The 25,183-nt window shown below is 42.7% G+C and overlaps 1 protein-coding gene across 1 annotated transcript; it reads right to left on the reverse strand.

The window, feature by feature from the left end:
* Positions 1–417: 417 nt before the first annotated feature.
* Positions 418–22,268, reverse strand: ADRA1A (adrenoceptor alpha 1A). The gene is made up of 2 exons (XM_067543745.1): positions 21,359–22,268; positions 418–938 (listed from the first exon to the last, which is right to left on the reverse strand). Exons 1-2 carry the CDS (start codon positions 22,245–22,247, stop codon positions 418–420), a joined length of 1,410 nt encoding a protein of 469 aa, XP_067399846.1. The 5' UTR covers positions 22,248–22,268.
* Positions 22,269–25,183: the final 2,915 nt, after the last annotated feature.

Here is a 25,183-nt window from a genome sequence, read left to right on the forward strand (position 1 = left end):
TCTCACCCTATTGCACTTCAAAAGCAGAATTGTTGGAGCTTCAAAAAGAAGACACAATGAAAATCAAGGCCTTTAAACGACTGGGAAATGATGTAAAAAGCCAAATTCTTAGAGGGGCTTCAGGGGTTCAGTGCCCATTAAAATAAATGGAAAGATTCCCATTGACTTCAAGGGACTTTTGATCAAGTCCACAACTCTGTGACTTCAGTTCTAAAAAGATTTGGCCCATGCTGTTTTACGGTGTGCTACTCCTTTGACTCAGGTCACTCCCCCTACTTCAGTATCCATTCCTACTTCTCATGAAGAAGATCAACTTCCTTCGAGCAGAACTATGCCAGCAGAGCAGGTTGCCAGAGTTGAAACGTTGTAGGTAAAGATCCTCCACCCCGCCCCCGTCTCATTAGAGATCTCAGTCCCTTAGACATCTTCCCCATTTTCACTGAGGGAGATAGTGTGTATTTTAATGGTCGGCACTTTAATGTTCTCCTGAACGACACTCCCTGAGGTGCCAGCGCAGCAGCATGTCCTCAGGAAACCTTTGCTCTTCACTTTGGCTCTGGCACAGCCGGACTTGTCTTTAGAGATTGCACTTTTTGTAGACATGCTTTGCATGGTGGAGAAAATCTTCCACTCACAGACCCCGTCGGACTTGGAAATTCTATAGAAGGTTTCCCCCGATCCTACAGGGATACGGACAACGTCCTTGGTTCCGTCCAGGCTGGGGCTAGCTGGCTGGTTGAGGTTGAAGCTAAGGGAGTGCTTGTTGGCTGCTTGCTTTCTTGGGAGACACTGGACTCGCAAGACATTTTGGAATGCTTTTTTAAACTCTTGACTCGAGCATGGGTAGATGATCGGGTTGATGCAGCTGTTCAAATACCCAAGCCAAAATGTTATTTTAAAAACCGTGTCTGAGGGCTTGATAGCAGGAAAGAAAACACCTGGAATATAAAATACATGGCGTGTTCAGACAAAACTGGTGAGAAATTGCAGATAGTCAAAGTGCAAGAGAGAGAACAATGAAAACAATAAATAAAGCTAATGATTTTTGGATGCTCTGACAGCAGACTCATCCCTCCTGGTGAAGGAGAACATTTCAGAATGTATGGTGCTCTACAATTACATAGACGGTATGTCATAACTGTTCCTGGGGACAGGTTTAACGTATGTGCTCAATTGCAAATGCAACAGTAATTTCATCTTTTAGGTTCTACAGAGTCCATAGCTTGGTGAAAGCGTTGCAATGAAGTGACAAAGGGAAATTACTTCCTTCCAGGAGCTAAAGCATCAGACTGCTCAGACAAGCAACAGGCCTACCGAAGAGATAACTTAATGGGACTTGAAATGGCAAGGGAATCACTACTTCGGAGGGCCCATCCAATGAAAAGCACAATTACAGGGTCGACCACTTTCAGAGAGGAATTTTTAAAGGATCCTAAAGGACTTGGAGGCCTCACTCACGTAGGGTCCTTCAAAAATCCCGGTCTCCAGAGATCTCCGCATCATGAGCCTAATCCAAAATTCACAAAAGCCAATGGAAAAGCTCATATTGACTGTGTCCTTAGCTGTATAAACCGGAGTCGTTTCAAAACGTCTTTGCTATCCTGCAGTGACAGTGCTTGGCAGTGGTTAACTGAAGTTGCTAGAATTGTAATGATGTTTCCCACTGAGGTAATTAAAAAGGGAAGGGAAAGGTGGCTTAAAGCCAACTGCAGCAAACTACAAGGAACACACTGATTGTAAGTGAAACAGCAGTACAGGTATCATTTTTCAAAGTGATCACATGACCCATCTCCCTCTGCTAAATAACAGAGGGCTCCAGCTTGCCTCCCATCTGAGGGAATGTACGGACATGTATGCAAGACAAAGGCTGGCCTAAAATCTCACTCCTTGGTTAGTACTCCGATAAAAAAAATGCAATTGTTCAATTCATGCTGTTCATTATCTAGTTGCAAGGTTCTTTTTGGTTAGGAATTTCAAAGGAACCCAAGTGACCAAGATGCCCCAATTTCATTGAATTAATCTAACATCAATTTGTCCATTGCTTTCCCATTTCATTTCAATGTAAAAGATAAATGCAATCCAATTCCAAAAGGTGCTCTATTAAGCCAAACGTAGTATTGGATGAAAAAAAAATCTTGCTTGTTGTGACTTTTGGCTCATTTTAAATGGAATGCTAACACTCTGCCAAAGTCTCTTAAAAATAGAAAATAGCCAATGTCAACGCCAGGCTCCTGCTTTTCTGGGTGGGCAGGGGATTTGGCTGCTAATTTATTAATATAACCTTTTTGTTTGATCAATGTAATGATTTCCTGTCTTGGAACAGCACATTGTACATGAAAAGGACATACAGTAACTTTAACAGTAGCCAAATGTTGTCATCTGTGGAAGTCACCATCTACTTTTTTAAACTCTTTCATTCCCATGGTAGATTCAACTTGCACTTTTTAGACAAAATTGTGCTCTCACATACATCAACTGGGCCAGACATCAATGGAACGTTGTAGATTTACACCAGTTGAAGATCTGGTGTGTGTACTTCAGTGGTGTTGTATAGGAATGCAGAGGTTGGATCAGGGCTAAGGAAGCATTGTAAGGAAAAAAAAAATCTATATCTCAAAGGTTGTGTCGGTTGAAAGGGACTGAGTATTGGATCTGTAGTAAAGGTCCAATTCACAGTACCTTTTTTGAGTCATTTACATCAGTCCAAAGTGAATGTCAAATTCTTCCAAATCAAAATAGTAGCATTTTGCACAACTGCAGAGCAACGGTAAACTGGGCTCAGCATACCTAAATTCTAAGTCACTGTGTGGTGTGGGCAAGACGTTTTAAGCTTGGTATCTCATCTGTATAATGGACATAAGACAAGACTATTGGTGTAATTAGTGTTTGTGTAGTGCTTTGTAGCTGTAAAATGTTAGACCCCATTCATAGTCTCATGCTTCAGGACTTCAATCCAGAACTTTACTCACCCCAAAGCCGGGATATATTTTGATCCAAAGTTGTAGATTGTCCCATTACCAGGATCTGGGTTGATGTTCAGTTCTGGGATTTTGATTCAGGTCCAGGGCTAGTTACTATTATTACGCCCGAGCTTCTACAGACAGAAGCCCTAAGTTCCCTAATGATGTCAATTGAACTGAGTTACGGGAGAATGATATGTATCTTCTAAAGACAGAAAGGCTTTTCATTTATCTTTCATCCATGAATCTCAAAGCCCTTTACAGACATTAATGAATGAAAGCTCACAAGACCCCATTATTTCCACTGTATTGCTAGGGAAACTAAAGTACACCGAGCCTAGGTGAATTTCTCCAGTTACACAGAAAATCTGGAATTGAACAGAGATCCACTGGTTCCCCATCCTATACCTTAATCACAAAACCATCCTCCATGCAGCACTTTCCTTACAAATCTACAGTGGGATTTTACCAGTTCATGAGTCTGTCACCGTATTACACCCTCCTGCTATGTGAAACAAGGAGAAATATGCCAAGTGTGATGTATGACATCCTTTGGCACTTTAGTGTGCTCAAACCAGTGAAGGGTAATGAAGTACAAAAACAGTATAATTTTGATTCTGCACCAAATGAAGGCTTGACATGACTAATCTCCTGCGCTGCCACAATTGTACTGTACTGTCTGCCCTTGAAAGAGTGAATCAAAATCACATTGCTTGGAAAAATCTAGCCAGGAACCCCACTGACTACAGAATTGGCATAAATTTGATGACTTATATAAACTCATTACCAATAAATATATAGCCCCTCTCCTTTGCCCAAAAATAGCACCATAAATCTGAGAAGCAAACACACAGAGTGCTCAAAGACTATAATAAAAGTGACTTTTGTTCCATAATGCTACAGTGTAAGAAACATGAGTGCAAATATACAGGAATTTGGTTGAAAAGCATAATTTACAAAACAATGATATGCTGTATATGTACGCATCCTTTAAAAAACCCACAAACATTCTAGTCTGTCAGAAAATATTGTTTTGTTCAAATCAAAACTTTATGTGGGAAGTGTCATTTTGGTAAACTTTTCATTAAAAAAAGTGAATCCGTTTAATAATGTAGAAGTGCTCCATTTAGCCATTTTTAGTATGGAATGTTCAATTTTTAATTTATAAATCACTTTTCATTTTGAAATTTAATTTTATATTACAAACACATTAAAAATTAAATAAAATAAATTGAATCAAAACAAAACATTTCAACTGACCTTAAAATGTTAAGGTGCCAAAATTCACCACATTTTCCTGATTTGGAATAAAAATATATTTGGAAGTGGTGGAATTTCCCACAAAACAAGAAATTCCAATTCCTCTCAGCTCTAAACATTTTGAATTGTTCAACTGAGATATAAAACCAAGGGCTTTATTATTTCTGGTCATTGTAGAACCCATGGTACATTTTGCAAGAATAAATGTGTTAGCCCTGGTATACTACACAAATACCAATACAATTACATGCCGCCTATTACATTCCCCCAGCACTTTCAACCAGATGCTCCAGTAGTTATCAACATCTTCCATACCGTGACACTTCTCCACACCCCTATGCTCCCTTCCTGTCTAGCAGAAGAGGAAGGGCAAGGTGATACCTGCAGAGGTCATGACTCCAGTTTGAGAATCCACTGGATATGGTATTTTTCTTCCAGTCCTTTAATATTTTGTAGAGTCACTGTATGCATTTAAATAGGTGATGTCTTTAAGACCAGAGGTGGGTGCATTCAGTGATGAATGGAAGTTATCTTTAACTGGTGTTAAGACTTGTGTTAAGGTACTTCATTCAGAGCATTTGAAGGCATAAGAAGAACCAATGGTGGGAAGTTAAAGGAAGACAAATTCAAGTTAGAAATAAGACATTTTTTTTAACAATGAGGATGATTAACCATTGAACAGCCCATCACTTGATATCTTCAAATAATGACAGACTGCCTTTCTGGAAGATACGCTTTAGTCAAACACAAAGTAATGGGCTGAATACTGGGGTTATCTTCTTTTCTTCATCCTTGGACATCTTTACAGACACAGGGAGCAATACAGTGTCACCATTCAGGCCTGTAAATGGCTTGTTCCTCCATTAAACCCAACCTGTCCATGTTCATGCATACAATGCCTTGCCATCTAGTTGGTGGTCAGGGGTAGCCGTGTGAAATTCTCTGGCCTTTATTATGCAGGGGGGTCAAATTAAATGACCTAATGGCCCTTTCTGCCTGTAAAAGCTATGAATCCTTTAAACAATTTTGAATAATTAATGAATTAAGTAAAAATCAAAGTCTGTATGAGGATAATTCACACGTCGAAAAAAGAGTGTTAAATAAATTATTCACTTTGACTTCTTCATCCCCTTTACTCCTCACCATCTGGTTAATTACTTATTTCCCCATACTGTGTGTGCTACTGCTTGGCATATGTCAGTGCTCAACAGGGCATTTACAATTTTTCCTAGCAGATCCAAAAGTTGGGAGAAGAAGCGAACACAGACTTAAGAAAGGAGAACTGCTGCAAAAATACTCCGGTTCTGTCGAGCCGTGCATAGAACAAGATACAGTCTGAGCAATGGCAGAGCGAGCTTTTTGCCATTCTGCTTCAAATCTTGCTCTGGATGGATCATCTTCCTTAGACATGAGGAGGATGTTCAGACTCCATGTTCATTCAAGTCTTGGCCACTCTGTTGTGTCTGCCAAATTAGTAACAATTTTGATTTGAGCCTTGACAGAGAACACTAATTTATTTGACACAGGCTGGCCAAAAGACCTAGCAATATCTACCATTTTTCAAGTGAACGCGGACATGAGTCAGATCACAACCAGCAACCAAACAGTGAAAGGTTTTATATCGCATAACTAATCCAATTCAATCTGGTCCTCATGGACTCTTATGTCTTAGCTAGTATTTCTTTTGCAGAAGTAAAATGTTAACTCCTGGTAAACACCATTGTTAATTTCCTTTCTTCCTGAGGAGTTGTTTACACCTGTGCAAAGGGTGTGAAAAAATGTTACCAAAGCAGAATTCTCCATTCACACCAGTTGTTTTACACCCACTCTGCATTCACTTTTCACTAGTGTACATGACTCCACAAGGCACTAGAAAATCAGGCCATAGGCTTTTCCATAGTGCATATCATGCTGATATACCTAAATGTGGAGTCCCCAACCTGTAGAGATCCTCCATATTATTTAATATAGGAGTATCCCATTCCACATTGTAGGATGGAGCATGAGGTGAGTACCCCTTAAGGTACTCAGGCCCTTTTTAGGAGTGGTGTATATGAAAGCATGTAGAGGACTATGAATCATGGATTTAGACAATGTCATTTTCAAGATTATGTTCACCACTTCCTTTCTTTCAGCTGTGTTCAAAGTCCAGTGGTGGAATAAGAGCACAGGGATAATCTAAGGAATAAGCAGTAACTTGTGAAATATTCGTGTTTGTGTAGAAATATTAGGGCTTATATTCTCCGTAAGATGCGGGGACGAGAGGGAGGCAATCACAGCAACACAAACGGTCACATTCCATCCAGTAAAGAGCAGTGGCTCATAAACACATTGTGAGATGATAGAAACAAATGAGCTTATTATGAAGTGTTATTTTATCAGGGGTTTGCATTGCAAGGTGTCCGAGGGCACCAGTGGAAATATAAATTAAAACACGGCCCAGTAATCAAACAGATCTCAGATCTGGGTAAACAACAATTCTCAATAACTTACCACTTAGGCCTGTCTACACAATTCTCCCATCACGTATAAGCACAGGAAATAAAGCTGTCCTCACACCAAGTGATCCTCTTAAAGTACACACAGAGGCCATGCCAAAATCTCCTGTCCTACCATGTCATCCTACCATGAGATGGACCAGCAGTTCCAACCTCAACATCCTAAAAGGCATGAGCAGCAGAAGTTCCCTCAGACGGATTGGTCCTGTATTATCTATGGCTTTCTATACCTAAAATGTTTGTGGGATGGAGGTCACTAAACATGGTTAAACCCATTTTTGCCACTTGCTCCCATGCTTGGAGTTTGCACTGAATTTTATTCCATGTGACCACTCGACACTGTTCCTTATTCTCAGGTCAAATAGAAAATACACCATGGAAATATATATATATATCTTACTTCTTCAGATAGATCACAGCTGTGCTCTGTGCTTCTACTGCTCCCACGCACATCTTACACTGCCCCCTTATTATGGAAAGAATCTTGAGTGGATCAAATATAGGCTCCAATAACCTGAGAAAAGTAGGAAACACTCCAGATTTTGGTACCATTAAATTGATGTGGCTAATACAGAAGGGCGGTTTGTTTCTTAATATCAGTGTACATGCAGAATGGAGAAACCTCAGTGCTATATGAACCCTGTTCCAGGATTCTGGAATATTTTAGACAAGTTGTTTGTTCTTATTCACCCTCCAAGTCTTGGTACTTCTTAAATCTGGCTGGAATCAGAAATACCAAAATAGCAAAAGAAAAGCTGCTTTCATGCACCAGAGTTTGAATTCAAGGATCTCTGGAGCATGCCTTAGGTCTCAGCGGTTTCCCCACTACTTCCCCTATGCAGTGCAGGGGAAGGCGACTGATGGCTTGGATTGACTGAGTGATGATGGGAGGCTGGGCTGGGGGTTGGAATTGAGAATTTTTTATTACAATCTACAGGTGTCACTGTGCCTGAGTGCTCTGTTTGGATTTTTGAAGGTGTATTTTATTTTATGTTTTATGATGTGTCCAGTTATGGTAAGTGCAGGAGGTGTGTGTGTGTGTGTGTGTGTATATATAAATATAATATAAATATTTCTGGGTTAAGAAACAAACACCAAATATTACATATGCAAGCCAATCAGTGCTAGATTTGCAGTCTGGATCTTCAGACTCAGAATGTTCAGCTAAACACCGAGAACAAAATTCTGCTCCCAGTTACACCAATGTAAATCTGAAGTAACCATATCAACTGATAAATCAACTCCATTATTGATGAAATTCCAAGAAATAAAACTGGTTACAGTGAAATTACTTGGGATAACAATATTGCATTAGATTTTATTATGATATTTATGTTTTTCCTAAAGCCCCAGCTCTTGGAGTCATGTGACTATGGAGACCCTCAGATTTCATTAACAAAGTAAGTTTCTAGCCCTCATGGTTTCAGAAGAAAAGCTTGAAAACATGAACCCTAAAGGCTCAAAACCCAGAAGGCAAATAAACAGAGCGCAACATTTATTATTTTAAAAATCTCATTATTTCTGAGCCACTGGGCGGAAGAGGGCTAACATGATTTTTGAACATTTGGGGTTGGCAATCCTGGGACTTACACCCCAGTGAAAATGAATCAAATATGTCCTTTGAACTTCTGAACTGAACCCAAACTTTTGTGGATCATCCTTCATCAACTTCTTGATGCATAATGCATAAAAAGCACTCTGACATTTTTTTGAGTGGAAAATTGACATTCCTCCTGGCTCATGCACTCCAGGGGCAGAAAAGTGATGACTTGAAATCATTCGTGTACAAGAGAAGAACATTTTAATGGGAAGGGAAAGCCTCCCATTTGACAAGTAAATCATCCAGAAAAGCCAGACGTGCAGAGCTTAAGTCACTTTGATGTAAAAGGCAAAAGTGGTTAAAAAAATCTCTTCTCTCATTTTTAGATCAAACTGACTGGATTATGATTCAGTGGGATGCAAAGATTCAGGTCTAAACTCCACAGATACAATCCCGGCCCCTTTGAAGTCAATGGGAATTTTGCCATTATCTTCAATGTGGTCAGGATTTTATACCAAAACCAAAACCGATTTTGCAATCCATGTTTGTGACAGATTCCCCGTGTGTTTATGAAACACCACAAAGAGGGATTCCAGCTGTTGTTCTTCTCACTTTATTTTCTTCCTATTCAACGGCTCCACACCCACACACATGTACCCTCTAGATCTTGTTACACAAACATGCTCTCCGTCTCACTGATCCGCTGACACGCCGCTCTGCTGCAGTGCTTCTCTGTCATTAAGGAACATGCTGAGATGCTACTAGCGGGAGTCTCAATCCAAATCCTGTCTCTGGGGCCCACATTTAATATTTTCTGACATCAACACCATTTCGGGCTGGATTGTCTTAACCCTTAGTCCGCTGTGCAGAGGAGCAAGGGCGAGTAAGGTCTCCCCCTTACTTCTCCGCACAGCCTTGCTTAGATTGTGACTTTCGCCATGCTGGGGGAGAGCACAGGCTACTTGCAGAGAAGGGAGTAACTGGCAGGCAAAAAGGGGTGCAGAGGGGCATGGAGTGGGGATAGCAGCCTTCAACTACCTGAAGGGGGGTTCCAAGGAGGATGAAGCTAGGCTCCTCTCAGTGGTGGCAGATGACAGAACGAGGAGCAATGGTCTCAAGTTGCAGTGGGGGTGGTCTAGGTTGGATACTAGGACGAACTTTGTCACTAGGAGGGTGGTGAAGCACTGGAATGGGTTACCTAGGGAGGTGGTAGAATCTCCATCCTTAGAGGTTTTTAAGGCCCGGCGTGACAAAGCCCTGGCTGGGATGATTCAATTGGGGTTGGTCCTGCTTTGAGCAGCGGGTTGGACTAGATGGCTTTCTGAGGTCCCTTCCAACGCTAATCTTCTATGATTGTATGTCCCCTGGCTCCACCAGGTTATTTGCTGGTGAAAGCAGATGGCTGGATGCATGGGAGAAAAGGGGCTGTTGCATGAAAAGGGGCAAAGTAGTTTACTCCCTCCCTGGAGCAAACAGGGAGCCAAGGAGAAAGTGTGACTCTTAGTCCCATGTCATTCTCTGGTTGCTCTTGGGGTGGTGCAGCTAAACGCCACCCCATGGTAAACTACTGACTAAACAGGCAATAAAGGAAGGGTGGCTCCAGCCCATAACACCGCGTAACCCAGTTAGCCTCTAGGTGACCAATTTACTAATGTTATAATACTGCAAAGAAAAACGATGCAACTAAGAGGCGCATGCACATAAATGACAAACTGCCCAGCCATATTACTCAACCCTTGTGACTCCTTTATTCCACTCCCTCCTATTTCTTACACTCACTCACCGAGTCGCATCTAACACTCGATTGTCATCTCCGGGCAGCAGGGATCTTGCGTCTTTATTTTCTCAGTAAAATTTTGAGCACAGTTCTGGACACTGCTTAGTTCAATAATAATTGCAATGATTAATAATTACTTCATCCCTGAGTTCTTATACCTGATGTCACTGCCATAATCCAAGCAGAATTTAATTTATTTGGGCATATCATTTCATAACTCAGTTAGGAACCAGTATTAATTATAAAACAGTAACACTGAGAGACCACAAGTGAGAGAGGCCCTTTGTGGAAGTACTGTACAAACATCAACATACTGAGTGACAGTCCCTGCCCCCAAGAGATTCCAGTCTAAATAGACATAACAGATACAACTCAACATCAACAAAGGTATCAGAATCTGGCCTTAAATTGCTAGTTCTTCTCAGGCAGAAGGCTTTCATTATAACATACAGTATATGTCAGAAGAGGCCCTTATGGTATTTTATATAATAGGAATACAATATAAATCAAGCACGTTGATGTTACTGATGCTAATCATTTATGACTTCCTGTAAACGTTGGCAGTAATGGCTTTATATGTTGGGTGTGTATTCTTATATACAACATGCAAGTTCTCCTGACAGCCATCGTAAATTTCAAAACGGGGACCGTTTTTCATAGCACACAGCGTATGGGAACAGGGTTATAACAAGAGCTGTGTGAAACTTTCTCATAATGAAACCTCAACACAGGTAAAATGTGCTTTGGCTTTTCTTACTTACTCAGAATTGGAGTCAGTCTAGTGATTGAGCTTGGGTCCAGTTCAAGTGAACTTGGATGACTCCAACTCAAACAAAATACAGCAGTTTCAGTCAAGTTTCACTCCTAGGGAAACTCCAGGGAAGCGGACCCTAAGGATATGAAATGAGTCTAAAGGTTCACATTAATTTCTAATCTGAAGCCATCATGTTTTATACACAAGTCTACTTATATTTGTCCCGTGCTATCAGTGAAACTATCAGGAACTAGAATGATTTTTAATGCTAATCAGTGCCATTTAGTTAAGACACTAGTCGGGGACACAGGAAATGTGGAATCAATTCCCTGTTCTGCTAAAGATTTCCTGTGTGAGCTTAGTCAAGTCACTTGGAGCCAGAGAGTTAAAGGTATGTTAGCACCTAATTCCAATTAAAATAAATGGGAGTTAGGTGCCTAAATTCCACTGAATGTCTGGCCCCCACTCTTTCTGTGCCTCCGTTCCCCATCAGTGAAATAGGGATAATAGCACTTCCCTACCACACAGTCTTGTGAGGATAAACAGATTGAAGATTGTGAAGTGCTCAGATGCTGTGCTGGGAGAGGGAGAAAAGTGTACGAGACAGCTAGATCTGCAACACAAGTGAAGCTATCTGGACTACAGAAATCCTTGCATTTCGTGATGCGCTCAGGAATAGCCGTCTTGCCAAAAAATGTCAGCCCAGTCTGAACTGTTCACCCCAAACCAGGGCCAGTTTCAAACGGCAACATTCCAAAATTCTGAAGTTGGTAACTTTTGTACATATTTGATCTAGAAAAAACCCCCTTTAGACAGCACTTGGGGGCAAAGCAAAATATGAGGACTTTGAAATTACATGGAACAAAAACATAATTCAGGAAAAGTTTCTAGACCACTCCACCACCCAGGCAGATGGGAGAGAACTCTCATGCCAGGATTTCAGGTGTTACATACCTAATACTTATTATAGCACACATATTAAGTTATTATGATTAAGAATAATACCTAGCTCTTTTATAGTGCTTTTCATTCAAAGTCCTTTACTAAGAAGGTCAGTATCATTTTCTGCATTTTACAGAGGGAAAAACTATGGTACAGAAGTGAGCAGTGATATGCCCAAGCTCAGTGGAAGAGCCAGAAACAGAATACAGGTCATTTGACTCCCAGCCCAGTGCTTCCTTGCCCCAATTAAAATAAAGTGTTGTTTCTGTTCTTTGTTCCCTTCTTCGTTGTCATTGATTTTCTTGCTGTGATTTCGTTAGGAGAATGAGAGGTTTGTTATTTAGATCCATTCATAAATCACCCCAGGATTTCTCAACACCTGAAGTGAAAAAATATGAAAAATCTCAGTGTTCAGTTTTAAGCCACTATTATTTTCACCCCTTGTTACTATTGCCCATACAACACAGTACATGAGAAGGCAGTGTGCTCAGGGAACTGGCCTGGACTGTCCCGTTCTGTCCCTGACTTGCTGTGCCATGTTGTGCGAGTCATTTCGCCACTCTGTGCCTCTGTTTCCCCATCTGCAAAATGGGAACAACCGCCCTTATCTCACAAAAGGACTCAGAGGGTCCTTCCATTCAGATTCTAGCATAAAAGGAGATATGGGATAAAAGGCATGATATGCTGCATAAAATCCTTATAATAAATTAAAGTTCCCTTGAAAATTTAGAAGGTTTTGGATTTACGCCTTCTTGTGGCGCCTCTATCATTTATCAGTGCTGGTGAAAAATCACAGATTAGCCGGGCCCATTCATCTCTTATGGCATGGCAATTGCCATTGACTTGCTGGTTATGCCACGCAGGGTGGATGAATTGCCAACTTCACGCCTCTGAGTGTTTCTATTCATGTAAAGTCATAATACTTGCATCATATGCCTCTTGAGGACCCTAAATATCATGTTTAAATTGCTAGTGGTGCCTTCAGCTGTTTGCATTAGTCCCAAATCGTACTCCCCATGCTCCATCCATCAGGTCACCAACACCCAGATGTTCTCGGTGGGTGGGGAGCAGGCTTAATGGCAGAAGTGGGCTGTGAACTGCAAGGCAGCAGGGTGGATTAAGAGACTGACACACAGGAGCACTGGCAAGAAACCAGGTTATTTCCCTATCCCCAATCACATGATCCGTGTGGGTCTATTGAGGAAAGGTTGATCAGCTAGCAAGTGTGAAACATCGGGACAAGGGGAAGGGGGTAATAGGCGCCTATATAAGACAAAGCCCCGAATACTGGGACTGTTCCTATAATATCGGGACATCTGGTCACCCTAAATGATGACTAGGTTGGAATCTCAAACTAAGAGAGAGGTTGGGGGTTGCCGGCTCGGGGGCTCTGTAGCAAAACGTGCCAGCAGACATTAATCAGGCTGGAAAGAGCCAGCTCAGAATAGGGTGTGGTGAGCTGTGTCTTGCTGCTTAGGGAGCAGCTTGCCTTGGCCGTCTCTGCTTTTGGTTGCTGTAGGATATTGTTCTGAATTCTAAGAAATAACGTCGTGTTGTGTTGCAACTTTCCAGCAAGAATACTAATGTGTTTATCTAATTTTTGTCTGTGTGTGCCACGAACCTAATCTGGGCCAGAGAGACAAAGCATTACAGGGAGTGAGCGGCACCGGAGCAGAGTAAATAGGTGAGGTGAAAGAAATGGGATGAGTGGTCGAATTCATTGAATTTCAGACTTTAACGCTCACCAAAAAGTGCTCCCAAGGGCCAGGATTCTCTCAAGAGACAGAATCAAATCAAATCTCCAATAGTCCTGTTTAAACAGAAATATCAGGCCATACCCACTGGGCAGCTCTCTCTCTTGCAGCAAAGGCAGGATGAGTTGTTTTCAGCCTGGCCTTTGGGAATTCCGTTCTCAGAGTCCATTCGTCCCTCTGTGAAACCGCCAGAGGGTGGGGGAAGCCTGCAAAGATCCTAATCTGCAGCTTTGAGGTACATGGCACGTTGTAATGTAGTCAGCCAAAGCAAAGCCAAAAGGAAAATGTTCCCATCCACAAATCCACAGCCGTCTGGGCCTTTGTGGCTGTCACTACACCCCTCCCTGTGTCTACTTGTGCTCCCAGTGGCACAGACGGCGCTTGGCTTCTCGTGCTCGGAAGGGTGCAGCTGAAGTTTTTTGATTTAGCTCTAGTGACGTCTGCAAGTTGTTGTCCTCTTGGTCTTCGGTTAAACAACAACAAAACAGTCATTCGAATCCAGCTGCAGAGAGGCACGAAAATTGCACCTGCTGATTCCCTCCAAAGTATTTGTGCAAGTTCCCAAGATTACTTTACTATATGTTACGAATATAAAAGCCCCCGCGCGTATTCTCTGCTCTACTCTCTGTGTCATAAGAACAAGGAAGGATAGGTGATAAACAGGGCTCTGCTGGGGAGACTTCCTTCCCGCTTAGCGCCCTGTCTCCATGATCGCGTCCATCCTCAGCCTTCTGGATGGACCCTGGTTTTTCTCTCATTCCTGAGCCCTTGAGGCAAAGTTATGTCCCAATACATGCAGGCCGGCCCTCCACAGTAGGTGGCCAGTCAACTGCAATCAGTTGTGCTGCTCTTCTTCTGTGGAACTGGTTCCCAAGGATCCTAACTTAGTCTGTCCCTATCTAAGGAGACCCTTGTTCTTCCTCCTTCCTTAAAAGTCCTGTGTTATCACTTTACCCGAGAAGAGCTTGAGACATCTCTCAATAGCTCCCACCAGAGGGAGGCTTCTAAAGAATGCCATACATTAATCCCTCTCCCGCAGCATTCGCCAACCCTGCAGCAAGCTGTGACATAGGAAAGTGTGAGTCCCCTGCTCTGCACCATCTCCAGACTGGTTCCATCACAGCCGTGCGGACACATTGAAACCGTCACCCGTTTCTAGAACCTAACTCAAGCTCTAGTATTTTGAACTATTCATCTATTTCCCTTGCAACTTCTGGTAGAGGCAAACGGAGGAGGACCCTGATGTGAGGCCATTGTGATGGCCTGCCCATTTAGAAGCTGATGCAGAAAGGATGCAGCGTTCGCCGGGAAACCCGTTCTTCTGAGCTCAGCCATACAACTTCAGACAGTTTTGATAAGCACCCAGATTTATATGTGGTCATCTGGACCCAGCTCTAGAGGAATGAAGGTCACCTGTTGTGATCTAGGGTTCCGTTTCCACTGATGGCGGCAAATTCACCGCTGTCCGATTGATTTTTTCCGGTTCGATTGAGCGGCAGGGAAGACACGCTCAATCGATCCGGAAGTACAGATAATAAAACCACCCCCACAAAGAGCGCGGTGCTGCGTCGCCGGGTATGCGTTTCCCATCGGTGCAGCGTAGCGGAGACGGGTGTGCAAAACGGACATTACAAAGTCGACAGGAGTTACGCAAGCTACTCCGCGTGGCTTGCATAACTCCCCTCGACTGCCGCCGAATTTGCCGGTCACTGTAGACCAGGCCTTAAACTGTTAATCCAAACTCCAGAGCAGAGTGGGTTGCTCACCGATAGCTATATCTCACCGATTCCCAGGCATAACACAGGCCAGAGAACGCCCTCAGAAACAATTCCTGGGGCTGATCTTTTAGAAAAACACCCAATCTCCATTTAAAACTTGCCAGTGATGAGAATCCACCAGGGGCCTTGGTAAATTGTTCCAATCATTAACTACCCTCACTAATTAATTAATTGTATGCCTTATTTCCAGTCTGAATTTGTCTAGCTTCGGTTTCCAGCTGCACCATTGGATCATGTTATCCCTTTGTCTGATAGACTGAAGAGACCACGATCAAATATTTGTTAAAAATGTCTTATATTTTCAAATATTTAAGATCAGAAGTTATCAGTGCTACTTTATGCTTCTACTGTACTTTCCATCCAGGGAGCTCAAAGCATCTGGCAGCAAAACTTGAAGCCTCTGCAATGTAGTGAACTATTCCCCATTTTACAGATGGGGAAACCGAGGCACACGGCTGTTAAGAAATTGGCCCACATTTATTAAACGAAGGGTATGGCAGAACTGGGAGGAGAATCCAGATCTCCCAGACACTCAGTCCTGTGCAGTAGCCAAAAGACCATCCCTTAATCAGGCTCTGCATTTTTGTTTAAGTAAATCAATGCACATTGCACACTCCCTCGCTAAGAATACACAGCCGGCACCCATCACATCCACGTGAATAGAATGCCTCGATGTTGCTGCATCAATCACAAACCAATCATGGAGTGCAGGTGGTGGGGGATTAAAAGCATGTAAAGCTGTTATCAGCACCCAGCAGTATTCTAACGGAGGTTAACAACTTGGGGAAGCTGAAGCAAAACTGGCAGGTGCAGTGGGTGAAATTTAAGCGGCTAACCACAGGGGACAGGTGTTAAAATGGTGTTAAAGGCGAGGAGAGGTAACTGCTGGGGTGGAGGAGTCCATCAGGCCACAAGCTGCACTGTCCATGGGAGGAAGGTCAGTGGGACACTTGGCACTGAGAGAGGGTGTGTGAGAGCACACCACCAGACTGGGCCGTGAGAAGCTTCTTCCTAGTCCCCTCCTGTGTAGGACTGAATCCTAAGTGTTCTCGGAGGGGTAGCTGTTCTCATGGTAACTTCTAATCAGGAGTAGATCAGATTGCCAGTGGCAAGGCAATCCATGCAAAAGGCTGACATAGCCCCCCCCCATATCCCTACACCCACCTAATGCTGGACTGCAGATTGAAGCCCCCGTTTGCATTGTGGAGAGTGGTACAGCAGGGGTTGGGAATTGTGGTTGACTCAGCTCAGATTCTTCTGCGAGCTCCAGGATGGCACATGCTGGGAGCTGTGGCCCTCCCCCCGACCAGACAGGGTGCAAGGTGGATCTGCGTGAGCTCATGCTAGCAGCCTCAGAGCAGTCCTTGTGGGTGGCCCCTCTCTGTAGGGCAGAAACGCAGAGGAAGGTTCTTTGATCCTGGCTCCCCCTTCCCCATTTCTATCATCACTACCCAAATGCAGTCTGGACCATAAGAAAGAAGTGGCCCATGCAGACCCACTACAGAGCCACAATTAATGTGTTAGATTCATGGGCGCAGACTTACATGGGCATTGTTCTTCCATCCTTCATAACTCAAACTTCGGGCCCCAAAGGCTTTCCTCAGTCACTCCTGTGCAGTGACATTCACTCGGGACATAGGGAAAGCTGGGCAGAACTTCTCCAAATAGGTCAGTTCCTGCAGTGGGGTCTGGATTTGTCCAAGGACTTAAGCAGTTCATAGGACGGTGCAAATGGAATCTAAAGGGCAATTGCACCATCAAACTCTAGTTTCCCTTGTGGCAGAGAAGAGACAGGACTTAGGAGTATTCATAAGAGAAATTATTTATAGAGGTTGCTGGACACAGACAAAGAACCTTGTGGTTCTTCCTAGTTCCAGACCAAACTTAGCCTGTGCTGCCGAGAGTCCAACCCCACTTGGGTCTCCCTTAGTCCCTGGCCTGGAATATCCAATCACGGCAAAGGTCTGCTGAGTACATGGCACAAACCATGCTGCTGTGGTGCATTAGGCATGTGCATTGGGGGAGAAGCTGGGAATTGTCAGGGAAGGGGGAGTGCGACCTCACCAGCTTGAAATATTTTTGACAATTTTGTTTTCCAACCATTCTGGTTCATCAAAGTGAAAATGTTTCATGGAGACATACTGATTTTAATGAGCTTTTCGCTGGCAAGGTTTCCGAGGTCCTGGATGGACTTTTTGGTCAATTTGAGAGACAGAGACAGAAAGAGCAAGTGGAATAAAAAAACCCTGACCTTTTCGCGTAGAAAATGGCTGGTTTGACACAATCCCCTTTCACGAAAACATTCAAAAGGTTTTTCTTTTAGTTCCAACGTGTAATGCATTTTTTTCCCCAAAGCCTCTGAAGCTGTCATGAAACAGAATTGTTGTTCTCCAGCCAGCTCTACTAAACAGCATGCCAGCCAAGCCAGAAGGGGATAAAATGGGCTTAATACCTATTTTGCAGCTGTCTTTCCTGGGAATAAAACTCTGCTTAAATTGAAAGAGTGTCCATGCAGTGGAAACTCCTCAGGGATGGTTGGGAGGGCATTGTCTATATTGATTTTAAACCAACCCCTCTTGATTGTCACCTTTACATGTTCATTTCACCTAGAATATTGTATAGCCCTTTGCTATTACTATGGAGGGCTCTCCTCCCATAGGGTATCTGAGAGGGCACATATGGCGACTTGTGGTTGATGCAGTGATCTACCTGTAGCTCACAAGAATATATTCCTTCAGCCTAATGCCTGTGAACACCCTTTGAGCTGGCATGTGAGTGGAACATGTGCAATAGACCTGCGAGTGTCCCTCTTCCACTCCATGCAATGGTAATTGCTACAGATGCCGTTGAGATGGACACACTGGTCACTAACACAGAGAGAAGATAGATTTTCCCTTGCATCCTTTCACCCATTATTGGACAGTCCCCGAACAGCACATCATGCAGGCTGCTGAATGCGTCCTCCTTAGACTGTTCTGACTGCTGAGTCCCAGCTTTGCTTTATGCCCTACCTGGGTGCAACTTGGCCTGTCTGAACCAGGCTTGACATGCACTTTCCTCAACGGCCAGAGAATCTAGCACCACACCACTAGGCTTTTCCAGATATGCTACATTATGTCCAGAGACCTGCTGCGCTCTCCTGGCTATACCTTGCCTTCGCCTATGATGATAGATCTGTGGTCCTCAACTTGCACTGAGCTCTCTACATTAGAACAGACACCTTCATTACTATTGTTTAGCAGTTCTTCATACAGTCGTTTTATTCCACAAAGGGCTAGACTGCAATAGGTTTCAACGGTCTGTTAATGGGTCTCTTTCTTTTGGATGTTCACTATTTTAAATTTGCATATCCTGCTAGAAGGAATCACCATTGCATTATTTTCTCACAAACGTCACAACATCACTAATATGGGCGTACACTGATGGTCGCTTACACAGCCCTCCAAGGGTTATTTCGAGGATTATTCCGATTATTATATGTTTGCAGAATGCAGCAAAGATTTTAAATAGAACTGGTTGGAACTTCCACTGGAGTTGTTAATGGTCAGCCCTTCTGAATGAAGCTCCTGGGTTCTATGCCTGATTCTGTCACTAACCACCTTGAGTAAGTCCCTTTCCCTCACTGTGTCTGAATTTCCCCTTCTGCAAAATAGGACTAATGATGCTTACCTCCTTTGCAAAGTCCTTTGTAATCTATGGATGAAAAGCCCTATATGAAAGACCTAAGTCTTATGGGGCTGTGATACAAAGCAAATAGGTACACAGTGCCTGGATGAAGACGTATCAATGGTTTTGAATAAGATAAGACTCTTTGTGCTGTATTTCTGTTTAGCTTTTTATTTGTTGTTTCACAAAAGAGACAAACAGGTTTTGGAAAGACTTATGACGTGATGCTAAAATAACACAGAAACCACGTAAAGACAGGGAGACTAACCTTAGGAAACTTTCCTTATAAGGGATCAAAGATGCAAAGTCCAGTTTGGAATCAAGAAGTTTTCTTTAACCTAAGCCAAGTGGATTAACAGCAGCAGGCAACTAAGTTTGCAGATTTTTTTTTTTTTTTAAAGTGTGTGTAATGTGCTCTCTCAAACTGTTTTTGGGTATGTTTGGGACTTCTTGGCAACCAACATTCCAACAGAATGACACCCCTGGTTCCTCCCAGGGCTTTTCCTTATGCAATGTCTTAGTCTTTTCTCAGTCACTTTTCCAATAGTGACTGGCCTCTCTGATGACAGAATTTGATAGATCCAGCAGTCTCTGACTTTCATGAGGCAATGATAGCTAAAGGATTTAGTGAAATGTTATGTAGGAATCCTATAGAAGTTAATTGAAAATGGCCACCTTTCTGTTATTTTTTTAAAAAACTTGCCCATAGAATTTGGTTGGAGAATTATATCCCTATTCAAGAGTCCTTTAGGGTGGTACAAAACAGCTACAGAAGAAAGGAGATCATTCTCCATTTCGTGCTGTAGGTTTTTTAGGGTAATTTCCATGAGATGCTGTTATGTTTCTGTAGACCCTTATTGATTTCATGCTTCTGAAATTGTATAAGGCTTTCCCATAAGGGCAGAATTTCAAAGCTCTTGTTTAAGCTTTTTCAGGCATAAATTGGCCACTCCAAAGAGATTAGATTGCTGATCGTTAGGCTGATTTAACTAGTTTGGACAAGAACTAATTTAATAACTGCAGCTTATAAACTATAGCCTGTTTTTCTTGCATATGTGTTTTGCTTATATTCCCAAAATGGGGATAGGGGAAGCACTCCTGCATTGAACCAGTAATTTATGTGGAATCCTGAATTTTATTGTCATGGGTAAGCAATAATTTTCTCTAAACAAACATACCGAGGCTGAAGATTGAACTTCGCTCCTAAATCTATAACAGAAACACCGATACACAGAGCTGATTCCCAGAACCTACCTACCAGAAACCTCAGTAAACATAACTATGACCATAACCCTCTAAAATTTGAGTGGTTTATTCTTTTTTCCTTTTGGTCCACTAATCCAGTTTTTATCTACCCCAGACTCTTGTGCTACATCACAAACTTCGTTAAAATGCCGAGAATATTTTTTAAAGGTACGCATTAAAATTTTGAAACTGCATGTCAGTCCATCATTTGCAAATAGGAACCAATTGAAGTAGTCACTCTTTTCAAAGAGCAATATATTTGCACTCACTTTCTGGTTTTTTTTTTTTTTTTTTTTAAATGGTCACCTTTGCAGCAAAATACAGAGAAGCTAAAATATAATTCTTTGGCAATAAAGGCCTAATCCTAAAGACCAGATTATCAAGAATTCAGTTCTCATTTAGGCCCCAAAGTAAATTGTCAGGTTTTCAACAGATCTCAGCACTTTGGATGCTTGTTGAGTGCTAAGCTCTTGAAAATCTGTGCATAAATGTCACAACTGGAGAACTATGGAAAATCCGGAACCGATTGTGGCTACTGAGCAATTGAAGGTCTGGCCTTCAGCTCTTTTGACAACCTGGTCCTAAATTTGCAAAGAGAGACTTTGGTGTTCAAGTCAATGGAGCTTGTGTGTCCGTTTACAGCAGCTAAGGATCGGGCCCATAACCTCTGAGATTTATAATACCTGTAGAACTGGCCGGAGGACAACAATTCCATTTCGTGGAGGAATTCAAAATTGGCTTCATTCTGAACTGGCATGAAACCTGAAATTTTAGACATTTTCTCCAAAGGAAAATTCTGATTATTGTTCTGGTTTTCATTTCTGATCAATACAAAATATTTTGTTTCCATTTCCACTTTTAAAAAATTTATAATAAGACAAAATAAAAAAAAAATCTAAACAAAAAGTCATTTCAAAATGAAAATAATCAAATAGTTTCATTCCAGTGATGTCAAAATGAGATTTTTCAACACTGTGAAATCTTCCCCCCTGAATTTTTACTAAACGCATTTTGGGTAAAATCGACATGGTTTTGAGGAGAGTTTCAATGCTGATGGGTTTTCCAATGGAAAATGGCTCTGTTGAAGTTTTTCTGATCAGCTCTAATCCATAGCAATGCAAAAAAAGATTCCCCCTCTTCCACCCTCCAGCAAAGTTATTATAAAGGTGTTTTGCTTTACTTACCAATAGGCATGACTATAAAGAAAGGAAGCCAGCAGAGTATGAAGCATCCCACAACTATGCCCAAGGTCTTGGCTGCTTTCTTTTCCCTGGAGAACTTAAGGAGGCACACTGAGAAGTTGGTTTTGTTCTTTGTGCTGTGTGTAGAGCTGCTCCTTTCGGAGGTATTTTTGCGATGGATCCGGAGGGTCACCTCTTCAGAATGAGATTTCTCAGTTTTCAAGCCGGAAGTCAGGCCTTTGCTTTCCCTTTTGGCCACCACGTATACTCTACAGTACATCACCAGGATGATGGTCAAGGGGAGGTAGAAGGAGCCAAAAGCAGAGAACAAGACGTAGCCAGGCTCTTCAGTGATTTGACAGATGGTCTCATCTTCTGGAGCTGGCTCCTTCCAGCCAAAGAGAGGTCCAATGGAGATCACCAGGGACAAAGCCCAGATGCTCAACAGAGCCAGGAGTCCTCTCTTTTCTGTCACTATAGCTGGATATCTCAATGGGTAGCTCACCCCAATGTATCTGTCTATAGAGATGATACATAGGCTCATGATGGAAGCTGTGCAGCACAGGACATCGACAGCTGCCCAGATGTTGCAGAAGATCCTCCCAAAAACCCAGTAGCCCAAAATCTCAAAGGTTGCTGAGAAAGGCAGGACAGTCAAAGTTAAAAGGAAGTCAGCAACAGCCAGGTTGATTATGTAGTAATGGGTCACGCTCTGAAGGTGTCTGTGGCAAGCTACTGCTAGGATAACCAGAATATTACCCAGGACCCCAAAAATAATCAGCCCCCCTAAAATAACCCCTAATAATATGGCCTTAAAATGATTCACTGTCTCCACAATCTGGGTGCAGTTTGAACAGTCAGAGGAATTTCCAGGTAGGAAAACCATTGTCATTGGCAGATAACGTTAATCCAACTCGTGCTCCACTCTACTTTCTATTGCTTGAAGTGCTGATCAACTTTCTGAAGGTTTTGCAGGCAACATTTGCCCTTCTCTATTGGTAAAAAGGTAATTTTATGAATAATAAGAACAATAACAATGCCATAGAAACACTGAACTAGGATAAATAGCTGGGATCTAGAAACGTATGGGAAAATCCATACAATTCTCTCTAAGCTTCTGCTCTTCTTGGTGCTTTTGGCAGCTAGTTAGGAACATAACCTCAATTTTGAAGACTTTTCAAGACTCCTTTGGATACTTCCTGGGATGCAGCTGAATGGTGCAAAGTAGAGCACCAATAAAGACATTTCTCCTGTTTTCCAGGATAACTGTATCAGGGGAAATGAGGGTGACCAGATAGAAAATGCCAAAAATTGGGACAAGGGATGGGGGTAATAGATGCTTATATAAGACAAAGACCCAAATATTGGGACTGCACCTATAAAATCAGGACGTCTGGTCACCCTAAGGGAAATGGAGCTGCAGTGTGAAAATCATGCCTGTAAGATTCAGTTTGCAGAGGGGAAGGGAATAACACAAGAATTCCCAGTGTCTTAATTTGGATTCCTCCTAAAAGGAAATTGGTGACACTTTTGCTGGCCCCCCTCTGTGTGGCAATGCTATTTCGCACAGGCTTTGAGAAGCCTTCGCAGTCTGGAAGTGGTAATGCTGCTCCATCAGCTCTGTGTTGTTCCAGCTGAAGGATGCTCATCCATAGCAGGCTTCATGGTCTTGATTTGTGGGTAAAAAGTTTCGGAACCTCTGGGTAAATTTCTGTCTTGCCACCTGGTCCCCTGGGCTGAAGATCTGGGCTTATTAACACCCGTTTGTTGTAGGCTCAGAAGCGGAGGGGAGGTTTGCCTTGTCAAAGGCACCTTGAAGCTGGGCTCTTCCCTGATATGGCACTCCCTAAGGGAGGTAAAAAGACATGGACAACATGATTCAGAGAGCCCATGGCTACTTACCGCTGTGATTTCCCAAACAGAAATATTTTCTGGTGCCTGGGGGTCTATTTTAGTGAACCTTCCCCATCATCTACAATATTAGCAAAACATCCCAGTCCTTTCCACCCAATGGAAACCACTGCTATTTGGCAGATATTGCTCCAGAGAACAAAGACCAATATGAATTTTTGTTGCCTGATCAATTTTTCTGACCACCTCTCCACAACTCCAGCTAAGAAACAATCTTATAGGTTCACCATAAGCCTGCCTTCCATTGACCTTATGGTAAAGCAATCAACCCTGATTATTAGTTTGTCTCCAGGGACCATCTATTAAAAATACAGAGCACTCTGGGACAGAAATCAGAACTAGAATCTGATTGTGAACCAAATCTGCATGTCTAGAATTTAGTCTAGAATCCTTTCACCACTCAAAGTGACTCCCTTACAGATCAAACCTTTCATTAGTTGGGAAAGGAGTACATTTAAGAAAACTATGTGGGAACGTGACTTGTGAAATGCATAGCATGTTGCAGAAAAAATGAGCTTTTACTAGGTGGAATAGCATTTCAAAAAACTGGGAAGCCAAATTCATCCTGGGCTGAATAAAGATGGAAATATGAGACTAAGGATTGGAACCTGAGGCAAAAAATGGAATGAAGGGTGCCAGCTAATAATCTCTTATAATAGCTAGGGATGGTCTAGGTTTCCCGTTCGAGCATTGATCAGACATTTGAAAGACCATCAATAACAACATAGACCTTAATTCCCAGATAAGAAGGATCTCAGTAAATTCTTATGGGCAAGATCTCTGTATTATGTCTTGCAAATTAACTCTCCCGTCCGATTAAACAAACTCTTAACAATCCAGCAGCAATAACCATCTCATCTCCAAATCCCAGGACTGGGTATTTTTCTATAGCGAGGGAAATAAAAAATAAAATCCTTATTTTAGCACCTGTGGATGCCCAATTCAGATGCAGGGAGGCGGGGTGGGAGGTGGATGAAAAAGTATCTTTTTCCATAATGGGAATTGCCTTCCCTCCAATTTCACATTTTCATTTGTCTTGCCCCAGGAGGAAATGAGACCTGAAGTAATTCCAGGGAAAGGGTAGGTTTTGAATAAGCACATAAGTGAAAAATTAAGCCCCCATAGTTTTAAGTCTCTTCTGATATTATTATTATTATTATTAATTAGTATTAATATTAGGCTGATGATGGAACAGGGGAATTAAATGACCCAACTTCATTCCTAAGGGCATGAAATAAAACTTCCCCGCAAGCAGAGGAAAAGAGGAGGCAGAAAAAAGGTAAGCGAGGCAGAAGAAGGAGGAGGCACAATACCTACATGCTCCAAACAGCCAAACACCTGCCCCTCCACCTGCAGGATAGAGATGTCCACATGCGAGGCTCTGCCCTACCTCTGCCCTTCACCCGCACTCACCTCCTTCGTCTCAGGAAGGCTGCACGGCTCCTGTTGCTGAGCATCTGGGAAGGACATTCACAGCACTGCGGTCTCCTCTCTCCATGCAGGGATGGGACACTGCCTGAGAATCCACCAGCTTTTCACCCCCTTTTTCGCCCCCCTTGTGTTTTGATGACTCACAGTTACACTAATTCCCTGTGTCCCAATGGCTGAGGGGCTGGGTGCCAGCTTCTCTGAACCCCCCCTTCCCCCCCCCTTGCAATATTCAGCGCCACACTGTCAAGAAACAGCAGCAACTTTACTGCTCTGCTGTTGTAGCCGGCAATTTTCCCTGCCATTACCGTAATCTCCTGCCATTGCCGTATTGCTCAGAAACAACGAGCACCAGTCGGATGCCAGATCCTTTTGCTATGATTATCCCTTTGCATGGGAAAGCCGTGAGAATTCAGAAAGTGCATTTTCAAAATGGGAAGGCAGCTAGTTGGCAGAAACGTCACATTCACGCAATTTATGGCTGTGCTA

The sequence above is a fragment of the Emydura macquarii genome, unplaced genomic scaffold, assembly GCF_026122565.2.
Source record: "Emydura macquarii macquarii isolate MOO-44397 ecotype Brisbane River unplaced genomic scaffold, CSIRO-AGI_Emac_v2 contig_967, whole genome shotgun sequence".
In the NCBI taxonomy this organism is placed as follows: domain Eukaryota; kingdom Metazoa; phylum Chordata; order Testudines; family Chelidae; genus Emydura; species Emydura macquarii.